This window comes from Myiozetetes cayanensis, unplaced genomic scaffold, assembly GCF_022539395.1.
Source record: "Myiozetetes cayanensis isolate MyiCay16 unplaced genomic scaffold, myiCay2020 scf2-11, whole genome shotgun sequence".
Classification (NCBI taxonomy): Eukaryota; Metazoa; Chordata; class Aves; order Passeriformes; family Tyrannidae; genus Myiozetetes; species Myiozetetes cayanensis.
The window spans coordinates 45,661,745-45,673,843 of NW_026087411.1; the positions used below are offsets into that span (position 1 = coordinate 45,661,745).

Consider the following 12,099-nt stretch of genomic DNA (forward strand, 5'->3'; position numbering starts at 1 on the left):
ATTTTTTTTTCAGTAATCTTATTAATATAAATAATACACACATTCAAGAATGCAAGATATGTTTGAAATGTTCAAGAGCTGCACCATTTGAGCAGCTCTCCTAGGCAGTTTTGATATACCCGAGTTAAGTTTGTTGCTTCGAATCTGTTTCTTTGAGCTCCATGACCTCTACTTTGCAAATAAAAGCATCAGCAATACATTCTCCAGTCATCCACGTACAAAGATCTTACCTAATACACCACTAGGTTCAATAGGATACTCAAGGATTGATGTAGCTGGTGCCAGCGTGTAGGGGTATTCATATGGTGTGTAAATTAAACCGGCTTCGGGTCCAGGTGGAACTATTGCAGCAGTGGGATGAGGAGTTCCGTTTGGCATGACAGCGGTTTGTATTTGTCTGATCAAAGGCATTATGGTAGGGCCAGCTGGCGTAGGGGTACGCAGGGCAGCTGGTGGGAGAACAGGCGCAGGCCCAGTAATAATCCTTGGAGCCTGGGCTGTTGCTGCAAGAGAAAAGGCAAGGGCTGCTACAGTAAGCAAAGAAATTCAGAGGAAAGTATGGAGATAGCAGTACAAAACGTGGAAAGAATGGGAAAAAGGGGAAAAAGTAGGAAAGAAGAAAAATAAAAGGAAATCATTAGTACATGCGCTGATCACACAGTGCCAAAGCACACCATTCAAATGCAAACAGCTTTCCATTTTCCAGTGTGATTAAGTATGAACATGCAAAATAAAAAAGCCATTGTAAAACAGTGAGGTAGATTTCTCGAACAGGTTACACAGCACGAAAGCTCCATTTAGACCACATTTCTTCATTTATGCTATCAAGACTGCATGAGACTGAGATGCATGCAGGAAATACAAGGGAAATACTGTCACAAATACAAAGAGTACAAAATTTAGTGCACCTACAGAGTCCACAGACACTCAGTTATGCAGAGCTGCTCTATGAGTCTACAGTTTTTATATGACTTAAAATTGTATTTAAACCTATATACAATTCCCATTTCCAGGATCAGTGAAGCAAAAGATGACCCAGAAACATGAATCAATCCTCTCCTACTCTAGTATGAATAAAATAGACTCAAATGTGATTTCCATATCATATGTCACAAAAAAAGATACTTCCTTTGTACTAGAAGTTTACTACAGCCTTGCTTAATTTAAAGAAAATAGGGGGTTTTTTTGTTTGTTTTGTTTGTTTGTTTTGGTAGGTTTTGTTTGTGGTGGCTTTGTTTGGTTTTTTTAAGTGGTGCTAACATGTTTATTAAGTGTTATTTGAAGCCTGTTGGCACACCAGATGAACAACAACTTAAACACTAACACATCTGCTGGTAACAGTCAAGCTTAAAGGGTTATAATTTATGGATTTCTTTGCACTACTGTTGATCTACATTGGTTTAATTAACTTATGGGTGGCCTGAAAAGAGAAATGTGGCAAAAAATTTTTCAGATTTTTTATTATTATATTTTTAAACAAAAGTCCTTAGATAATTCAAAAAACCCTCAAACTTTTCCTTTCTTGAACAAAAATAAACTAGTATGGCTTCTACATCTTCAACTTTTCAGTAAAATCAAATTACAAAGAGTGAAATTGTCTTACTATGAAAAAACGAGTATTAGTGTGGAAACCTCTAGTCAAAAAATAACAATTCTATCTTCCTGCTTACACTGATACAATAAACCAATTAGATCAGACAAAGAAGTTGTTCAAATTAATATACAGGTTTCTATGCAACAGTTTACATCAATTTAAGCTATTCTGAAAGCTATTTTACTCATAAATTTTCAACAATTTAGAGACTAACATATATTTAAAACTCATCCAGCTTTAAATATTACAGTGTTCATTATGGCTGAAAGATTTACCATTACCATTGTAGTGGTAAATATGGTAAAAGCCCTTCCTTATGTCTCTTTTCAAATCAGAATAATTACACTGGTGTAAGCACTCTCAAATTGACCTAACTGCATTCCAATCTTTGAACATAGTCAACACTGAAATGGTGACTGTGTGGAGAAAACAAATTTGCAAATATCAGTAGGCCCTTAGCGAAAAGACTGGTTTAACTGTGCTTACATTTGACATCTGTATCACAGCTACAGCAAAAATTTAATTTGGAAAAGGAGCTACATTTTCAGAAGGAGAAAACAGATTTTCAACTAGAGAAAATAATTTGTATCACAATTATAGGTATATGCTTTCATTAGTAGGTGCGTGTAATTAATTTTCAAGTGTAAACTTGTGCATACATGCGTTTGCAAAAGCATTTTCACACAAATGTAATGGAAGTAATCGTAAAATGGCTTGTTACATCACTGATCCCTGTGAACTCAGCTGTGAAATCAGTTGATGAATTGTTGGTAAAACATAACATTGGGGGTACGCATGCAAGCAAGATGAAAGGAAGGAATATAATACAGAAAAATGTATTCACAGTATCCTCAACATCTGTAACATTTTAGAATTAAATCTCTAAAACTGAAAAGGAGTCTATTGTCCTTAAGGATGCACTAGGGAAAAAAAAATTGTACAACAGGAAAATCTGGCTTAAGGGCTGAGATTTGTTACACTATATATTAGTAAATATTTCAACCTAGACATACTGCCTAAAAAAAGGGGGGGGGGAGGAGGGCGACAAACAGAAAACCTCCAAACTGACCTAACTTATCACCAGAAGATCTTTTCCAACAGCTACCTACTGTTTTGTTGGGTTTTTACTGCCTTTCAATTCTCCAACATAGTTGCCACTGTACATTTTCCAAAAAGTATCTCTAAGAATCAAAACCTGCAAACATTACTATGGCATTGACCCTTGAGCTTATGACATGCTTACGTGATTTGATGTTGGCATCTCTGTAGGTGCCATTCAGAATTGCAAGCTCCATCAGCTGCATCTTTTTAAGGCTGTCTTCTCCTTCTGCCTGCAAATGAAAAGATACGAAGAATTCAGGATTATGAATTCACTAGTGCATAAGATCTAAGGGACCTAGAATAAAACGCCTTCAAGTAAAATACCTGCTTACAAAAACCAGCAAGTTTTGCTAACTTTTTCTTGAAATTAAGGGCAAGTTGCCTGTTGTCAACATTAAGTCATGTTGACAAACATGTTTAAAGAGTTTCGGAAAAGAAAGCTTCATAACATAAATGATAAAAATAGGGTTAAATGTAAGTTGCGTTTGACAGAAATTGTTTAAGGAAATTTCTCCTCAAATATGTGTTTGTGTACTCCTAAAGGTATCTTTTAAAAAACTGTATTATTGGGCCAGAGGAAGAATAGGCATCACAGATTTTAAGCACTGCAATTTATAGTAACCTGCTCCACTACAGTTGACTACTAGGGAGGTGGAGCAAACAAAAATAAACAACAAACTTTGAGTAGCATTCCAGACAGGATATTGACAAATGTCAAAAGGCTGAATTCCTAATTCTAGCACATGTAGATGTATTCTGATGAGGATACAACCACCATTTACACAGCATACATTATTCCTGTTTTTTCTTCAATATAAATTACTTCCCTGATGTTACCCACTCCATGGGTATCATGCAGGTTGCATTAATATTAAGTAGTGGTCCGTAAAAAAGGGCTCACTTTTTCAGTTAATAACAAAACATTTCAAGTAGTATAACTTCAGTTTTAAGACCAGGTATTTTCTGACCTGTCTTTCCAGAAATACTACCATTTGTTTAGTCTACACTCTACATGCAGAAAACACAATGATGATATCAGAAACCCAAGAGACATGGTCAATGTCTACTTCAATGTTAGGTTACCCCTTGCTTCTTGTATAGAATGCCACTGCTGAAATTCTCAGATGCAAAAACCGGCAGCTTCACTGTCAGCTGCATTGCATTCTTTCTTTGCTAAACTGCATTTCTTACATTTTTACTTATCTATTCACAAAATATTTTGCAGGTATTTGGAACAGCACTTCCCAAGTTAATGGGAAACTGTATAATATACTGTGCCATCCACTCTGAAAATCTGAAGTCTAGTTTCAGAGAGAGTTGTTCACCTCTCTTAAGCTACAGCTCTTGCAGAGGTTTGAACTCAGATTTCCAAGGGCATGAGTGATTAGAAAAGAACAGAATTAAGAGCCACAAAGAATAGCAATCACCACCAATAACTGTGTCTACTAAAGCACAGCACCAGTGAAATGTCATCTCAAAGTAGTTATGAGTTAGCATAACTAACTCATAGCAGTGTTCCAAATGTACAGGGAAATATATTTTCAGGCTAGTTTGCAGCAAAGTACTATCATGCATACTTTACTCCCAAACTAAGGATAAGGAATTTACTAAATTACAAGACAAAAATAGTTTTAAAATTTTATCTAAGCAAATACAGTACTTGTTGTGAGGTGTGTTCAAGGGCCACCACACCTTGCAATGGAAATTTTAACAGCTGATTTTTATCAACAATATAAAATGGTAAGACGGGTCAACACCAAATTTCTTTCAAATGTCAAAAATGGAAAGCTGTAACTGTAATACTGAGGACTTGCATAAACACCTAGATTACCAAGCAGTAATAATTTATGCTGTTAAACATTCAGAATGTACCAAGAATTAGACCTTTTTTTTATATATTACTGTATGACAGACCAAGTTGGCACTAATACTGAAAAAGTAAAGGCACATTCAATTACCATTTTAGCTACAAATTAATTGTAAGGTTAAGTACAGTACTATGCAGAAACCTCAGACTCCACAGTCATTGAAATGAGACCCTCCGGAATACAAAATATACCAATTCTAGAAAGCTTAACATGACATACTCAGAACAGTTACATTTTAAATGCAAAATTTTATCTTCTATTTTTAAAAGAAACTCTTATTTCATTGCATCTTTGCTGATAAATTACTTAGGCAATCATGACACAATAAAAACAATTCCAAATCTATCTCCCTATCCAGACCTGACAAATTCTTGTAATTCTGGATATACCTTATCTAATTATTTTAGCAATAAAGATTTTCTTTTTACCATTGATTCATCTTTTCCCTTCCCCCAAAAACAGTTACACTGTTATTGGCTTTTTGTTTGTGTTCATGTATTTATTTTTTTGAAAGTGTGCAACAAGAAAACTTCCTCACAATGTCAGCTGCCTCTCCCATACAGTTCCGTTAATGTTACTAAAATTGCTCACTTCCTCCAAATAAGACTTGAGGTGATTGATCTACACCCTTAATAAGTCTCAGTAAATGCTGAATCTTACATTCCACTTGATGGGATAATTTTAGTAACTCTAATCCCAGATTTTGCACCACAGTGAATGTTTCCCAATATAACTATTTCCCAATATAACTATTTAGACAGAAATTATTTTTACCCTTCTGACATGCCCAAAAGAAGGAGCTCTAAGTCCAAGTAATTATTCTTACTTTGGATCTTTAACGTTTTCCTGTAGGTCACTATTCCTTTCTATAAAAAAAGATGCTGTAATTTCATAGGTTTTACAAAGTATGTTTATGAAAACAATAATAGACTTTATCAAACAAAGCAAACCAAGTCCTTGACATTTATTTTTGAGATTTACTTCTCTGGACTACTGCTCAGCTGTTGATAAACTTCTCTTCTTCTAAACTGACCCCAAAACATTGCTTAAAACTTTTCCTCAAAGACTGTGTCAGTAAAAAATCAGAGATGTAAGATGTGGACTTGCATTACCAGACATTAACACTAACTTTTGACTTTTGGTACTTTGATTTTTAAAGCACTTATAAGATAGAAAAAAATCCAACCCAAACAAAAACCCAACCACACCACTTTAAAAACACCTTTAACGCTGACCACAAGGTCATCGTTCCGACTCCTCCCAGAAGATGGCACTGTTTATTATACAATACTATCTCCATAATCCCGGGTGCTTAGCGCTATTTGCACCACCCTGCTGGTGGTGCTTAAAATCCTGCCACCCCCTTACACCCTAAACTTGCAATAGTCCCTTGCCACATCTCCTCAAGGTGAAGTCAGAGAAGTGGTAAGAACCCTTTCAGACACGCTGTCATGTCCTACATTCTCTGGCATCAAGATTTCCACTTGAACATCATTCACCAATAGCCAAGACCTCAAATTTCCAAGAGCTGGGACAGAGCAAGAGGCACATGTTTTTTCCTGCCCTATCCTCTCTTCACTGCTGACAAAAGATCGAGTGAGGCACAGGACTGGATCTATCTTAGCCCCAGGCATTTCTGCAGGCACTCTGTTAAAGCAAAGAGAGGTTGCATCAGGGATACAAAGGCAATCTCTAAAGGGACAGTACATTACCTGTACAACAGCGGCAACAAAGCTCAGTCATTTGTACCGAAAGGAAGCTACTTTGAGCAAACATCAATAAGGTCACTTAAAGCCAGATTTGCATTACGAAGTTGAAGCTCCAGTGATTGCCTCAAACCTCTCATCCTTTTAAATCTCCAGTGCTTTCCTTCTATTTATCATGTACAATATAACATGCAGATTAAGAAAAAAAACCCCTTAAATGCTATCTTGAAACATAATTCTTTAAATGTAAGCACTTGCAACTGCTCACTGAATACAAATGCCAAAGTGATGCAAGTAGTAAATCCTAACAAAGCCAACTGTGCACAGACACCAGCGGTTACTGCTTTTTAAACACATGGCCCCATAGTCCTCACAGCAGCTCAACTCTACTTGGGCTAGCAATAAATAGACCTAAAGGAGACCAAAGGCCAGTGAGAACGATAATTTTAAGTAAGTTGCTTTCCAGTCTTTATAAGAGTAGGATTAATAGTCCAAGGCTCAGAACACTAGTAACAAATGCCACCTATGTGAAGTCTCTGGGGAAACACTTCCTAAATTTCAAACTAAATACACAGCACTGACCATACGAATGCCCAGTTAAAACCCCAGCTGTCTCCCCTACATTGGACAAAACTGACAGTTTCACACAAAAAGAAAAAAAATTAAAAAGACAAAGAAGAATATAATAAACTGGTATTAGTAAGAGCTTGTTTCATGTCATGAAATGGGGGGTTCAGATAAAACACTAATGAATTCTTTTCATTATCAGTGTCCAAGCTGTACTTCAACCTCAGATATTCCAAGATCCCCAGAAAATCCTTTTGTTTAACTAATGTTTCTGAAATTATTTTTAGGCACTGAAATGCCTCAGATTCTCATACACACACAGTACACCCTGAAGAGTATCATACGGTTTTAACTTCTTTTTTATGTACAAAACATACAGACAACTAGATACATGTGTTATCAAAGTGGAAGACAGACAGGCATGCAGACTCCAAATGTAAATGCCTTCACTGTGCTATGTTGATGAAGGACTTCAGAACATGACATCAGTTTACAGAGGTGACAGGTAGACTGTTAGATTCTGTGTACAGTCAACTCTGAGAAGCCTGTAACAAATTACAGTAGAGAAGAAAAGTACTATCTTAAAATAAAAGAAGGATCAAGCAGCAACATTTATGACAGAGCTGAGATCCACAAGCCAGCATCCAGCAGAGACAGTCAGTGCCCAGACTGCCCTGCCATACTGCTGCTGGATCCAAAAGGAACATGATTGCAGCTCACTTAATTCAGAAACCAAACAATCCTCTCATTTGTGTGATAGTAGGGATGCTGTATCCTGACAGAGCTCCTTGAGCCTCACAGTCTTACCCAGCTAAGTCTCAGAATGTACTCCAATTCTCATTAGTATCAACACTGGAAGGGAAGGCTTTCAACATATCTACACAAACGTGGATACTTTCCCCCTTATAATGCTCAGTTTCCTTTTAAAGTAACTGCTTTGGAAAACATAACAGATACATTTTTTTCCTAAATGCTTAAACAAATAGATATTACTTATTTAGGTGATATTAGTGACTTTCACTGATGGCTAGCTTCCAAATGTCACACATTTTGGCTGACATTTTTGCAAGCCTGTCACATCGCTGCACTTCAGTTGAATTCTCATGAACTGAAGTGAGCCCAGCCCTAGGAAAGGCAGCAGACAGTTTTACTATCTGGCACCAAATGCAGCCAAGTCTGGCTTAGGTTAAGGAATCAGTCCTTTATAAGCTGTTCCAGGGCTGTCCTTTAAGGCTCAGAGCAGGAGCAGCAAGTGGGAAGAGGAAACTGTGGCGAAGTAAAACAATGGTTACATCAACTGCAAACACAAAGGCCAAAAACCAATCCACCTTCCCCTGCCAACTGCAGCAGGCCTGTCCCAGCAGGCTCATGGGAAGAATGATCAGGCGGCCTCAGCAACACAAGAGCACCAAAGAGCACTTACCTTCCAAGCACCCCAGCAACCTCTCTCACGATGACTTGCCTTCCTGCTGGCCCCACACTACTGCTGGTTAAACACCAACACTCAACAGCAGCTTTGCACTTGTCCTGCCACCCGCGGAGGGAACTCTTCCAGCTACCACATTTTGTCCAAGTCCATATGCTTTCCTACACATTTACTTCAAGTAGATAATTCTTCCAGTAACACATTATACTTTTCAGTATGCAGGTAAGACATTAAACAATTTTACACACACTCGAAACAGAAGGGCAGAGAACTTGGCAGTTATGGAAAAACACTGTATTAATGAACAAGATGATATACTTAAAACTCTTCCTCAAACAGAAAAGTAATTTATAATTGCCACAAAAAATAAACAACTTTTCCACCACCTGGAAATATACACATTAAATACGAAGACTTTAATTATTCTTTTGACTGCCCATTTGTATCGTATAAGCCACCTGCAATTTATTAATTTAATATGACTTTTGGTAAAACATAATGGCACCACTGAAATATTTTACTGTCATTGATCTTATCATGCTTATCCAGGTGGCAGTGCTGCTCCTCAGGGGTCTGTCACCCTGCCTTCCTTCAGTCCCCAGCTGCCACACAGCCGGAACAGCTGCAGCTTGGATGTTTGCACTGTGACACTAGCTGGATTCTCTGGGCTCTAGAATGCTTTTATCTCCCTGACAGAGAAAAATGTTCCACTGCAATTCACTTGTAGATCGGTAAGTATTCCTAACATACCATGTGCCAGTCAGTCTTTACACATGAATGTCTCTATTCAGGGTCAAAAACCTTCCATTCATAATTTATAAACAAAAAACCTTAGAAACAATATACTACAAATTCCTGGACATACCCATATTAAACCAAAAAGCAATTTCAGGCATCAGTATATTGTAAAATGTACTATAAAGACTAACACATGGGAATTTTTGAAGCTAAAGGATATACAGTTACAATCTGTAGTTGGAAGGTCTTTTTTAATTCCTAAGGTGTTGGAAGACTGATGTATCTATAGCAACGAAATCCCAGGCAAGATGACAGGTAAACAGATGTAAAATAAAAAAATGAGCTTTTTTTAAAGACTCTGAACGGGACTACCTCAATTATTAATCAATTATTTACTGCAAGAGATTAGATTTTACTTTTGTAAATGCTTTTAGTTCTGCCATTCTTTTACTCAGTATTAAAAGAAAACATCTTGTCATTCCTTTCCCTCAAAAAATCTGGCAAAGACCTTCAAGATTCCCATGCCTAGAATGTAAATATTGATAGTTAGAAGTTGTTGGTAAACATATGTAACTTCGACTTTCTCATCCTTGGTTATACACTTCCAAGGGCGATGAAGCAGAAAGCGTTCACCATACGCTTTCTTTGTTTGAGCTGAGGAGTATTTGCCAAAGAGGTCTCTTCTGGCAGAGTTTTGGCAGCTATTCTTATATTGTAGGAAACTTTCCCATACACTTTTGAGACAGACTTCCAGACCAGCCATATTTCTCAGAGTCCTCTATGTCATCAACAATACTATGGCACTGAATAGGTGGTAAACTATAGCTCAGTTATTTCTCTATTTCCTTTTCAACACTGTCGAATACTGCTATGTCTACGAGGACAGGCAAAGATAAATTAGCATCATTATTTCTTCTGGGCAACACAGTCTGCTTATCTTTTTCAAGGCAAGCTCTCAGTTCAAATGACATGCAAAGAAGACTGCGCTGTTTCACTTGAAAAATTCATCGGTCATAATGTTAAAGATACACTGGGGGAAAAGGCAGTGTATCTTTTTACACTTCACATCACCTTATCTGACATATCCCTGTTTAATCATGATACTTGGTTCACCAGTAGTATTTTTTGGAGTCCTTATGCCCTCCCTCCCCCACTTTCCATTTCTGCAAGAAGAAAATAGAGATAAGGTACAGAAAATCTGCATGAAGTGCATTTTATAAGCCAGGGTGAAATACAGCATCAGTGGAACTTGCATGTTTGCTTCATCATATACCTCATATACTAGCTGTTAACATACTGGGTGAGGGGAATCACCAGCAGCATTCTGCTTGACCTTAACACATTTTTATGTCTGTCCTACCATTTCTTCAAGACAGATGTGATGGGTTCATATTTAAATCAACAGGGTTTTGAGCTGTCAAGGAAAAAAGGTCCCTTGGATAAGTTAAATTAGACACTCAACAATACTCAATTTCAGAACTTGTTTTTTGCCAAGTTTTTTTTTTTTTTAATTATAATTCCTTTTTTCTTTGCAAGTCTGTTTTAATGTCGTTAAGCAAATCAGTAACAAGAATCTCTATACACCACACACAACAGCTTTAGCAATTCATAAGGTTCCAGAAGAGGAATGTATCTTTCTCAACACACTAAACCCCAAAATACCCTAAAGGAAAAAAACCCTACATTTATACAGTACCATCCAAAATGTTCTTAAAAAGACAGAATTATAATATCACAGATTATTCTGAGTTCAAAGGGAGCCACAAGGATCATGAAGTCCAATTCTTAAGTGACTGGCCCATAGAGGGATTGAATCCACAACCTTGTCATTATTAGCACCCATGCTCTAACCAACTGAGCTAATACATTCAGATTTGTTAGCATAGACATCTGCTGATATTTCTATTAAGATTCAAATGAAATATCTATCAATAATGTGATCTAAAGCATTAGACCTATTTTTAGCGACGTGCATGCCCAGCTAAAAAAACTTTCAGAGCTGAACACTTTATTTTTGGTAATTCTGGAACGCTAGACATTCAAAATTCCTCCTCACTGAAAATGGGAGTTAAACTATAAGCACAATGAACTAGATAGCAAGCCTGTGGCACAAATTTCCCATATATGGCTCTATCAGCAACATCCTGAGTACCACGAGCATCCAGGAATCTGAACAGAGAACACAAACACATATTATGCAAGTCTTTATTCCAGCTGCAGCCTTTGGAAAACATGTCCATTATGTTTTAAATTTGTTCCCACCCAGATATAATAAAAGTAAGAAAAATGACATTTCATATCAAATTTAGTAACAAAGAAAGAACATGAGAAGTCTCTCTTTTTAAACCAACAGAAGAAAACTAACTGCTGGCGACAAGGAGCACAAAGACTGTTGCTGTGAATTAGTACACATCTTTCAAGTGTACCTTCTCTTTTGTGTTTCATTAAACACAAGATTCAGGGCTGTAGACTGCCACATGGGAATTCAAGCTGCAGTGGTAATTTTTAAGACATTTTTATCTTCAGTTTGATATATCCTCAAAATGTAATACTAATTAAAACAAATTAATGTATTACAATAAAGGGTAAACCCATGAATGTTTAGGTTTCTCCAATTATTAAATATTAGTATTCAGGGAGCAGTGGTCTTCCAATAGCTTCTTCAATTGTCACACTTATTTCTCCAGTCACATTTTTCAACATAAATCATAACAGCTAAATGCAATTAAAAGAATTGTTTCTGCATTTCACCTACATTCACTTCTGTAAAATGTCTGCATGAATTGTTTTATTTTCAAAATAACTGTCTTCTGCACACACGCAACCTCGAAGGTGCAGTCATGTAATGACTGACTCAGAACTCCGTATAAAGCTACCATCTAGAGAAATAATATGTTTCTAAAACACAAGATGCCCCCAAAATTCAACCAATTTTTTTTCTTAATTTCTAATCCAGTTAAGGAAACAGAACATTGAAAGTATAAAAGGAGCTACACACTCAGTATATACTTGCAGTAATTCTCAACAGCCACTAGAAAGTAAACGAGTACTAAAAGCTCACAATTACTTCCAACTGCTTATAAGTATATGATCAGCCCA

At 36.8% G+C, this 12,099-nt stretch overlaps 1 protein-coding gene across 9 annotated transcripts in view; it reads right to left on the reverse strand.

The window, feature by feature from the left end:
* Positions 1-12,099, reverse strand: part of QKI (QKI, KH domain containing RNA binding) — a 153,733-nt gene that overhangs the window by 13,322 nt on the left and 128,312 nt on the right. For 4 of the 9 annotated variants that reach the window (XM_050314247.1, XM_050314244.1, XM_050314250.1 and 1 more), the window contains 2 exons: positions 2,838-2,925; positions 231-527 (listed from right to left, as the gene is read on the reverse strand). In XM_050314247.1, coding sequence (XP_050170204.1) covers positions 231-527; positions 2,838-2,925 — 385 coding nt within the window. Of the gene's footprint in view, positions 1-219; positions 528-2,837; positions 2,926-12,099 lie in introns of all 9 variants that reach the window. The other 5 variants (XM_050314249.1, XM_050314246.1, XM_050314245.1 and 2 more) reach the window with 3 other exon arrangements.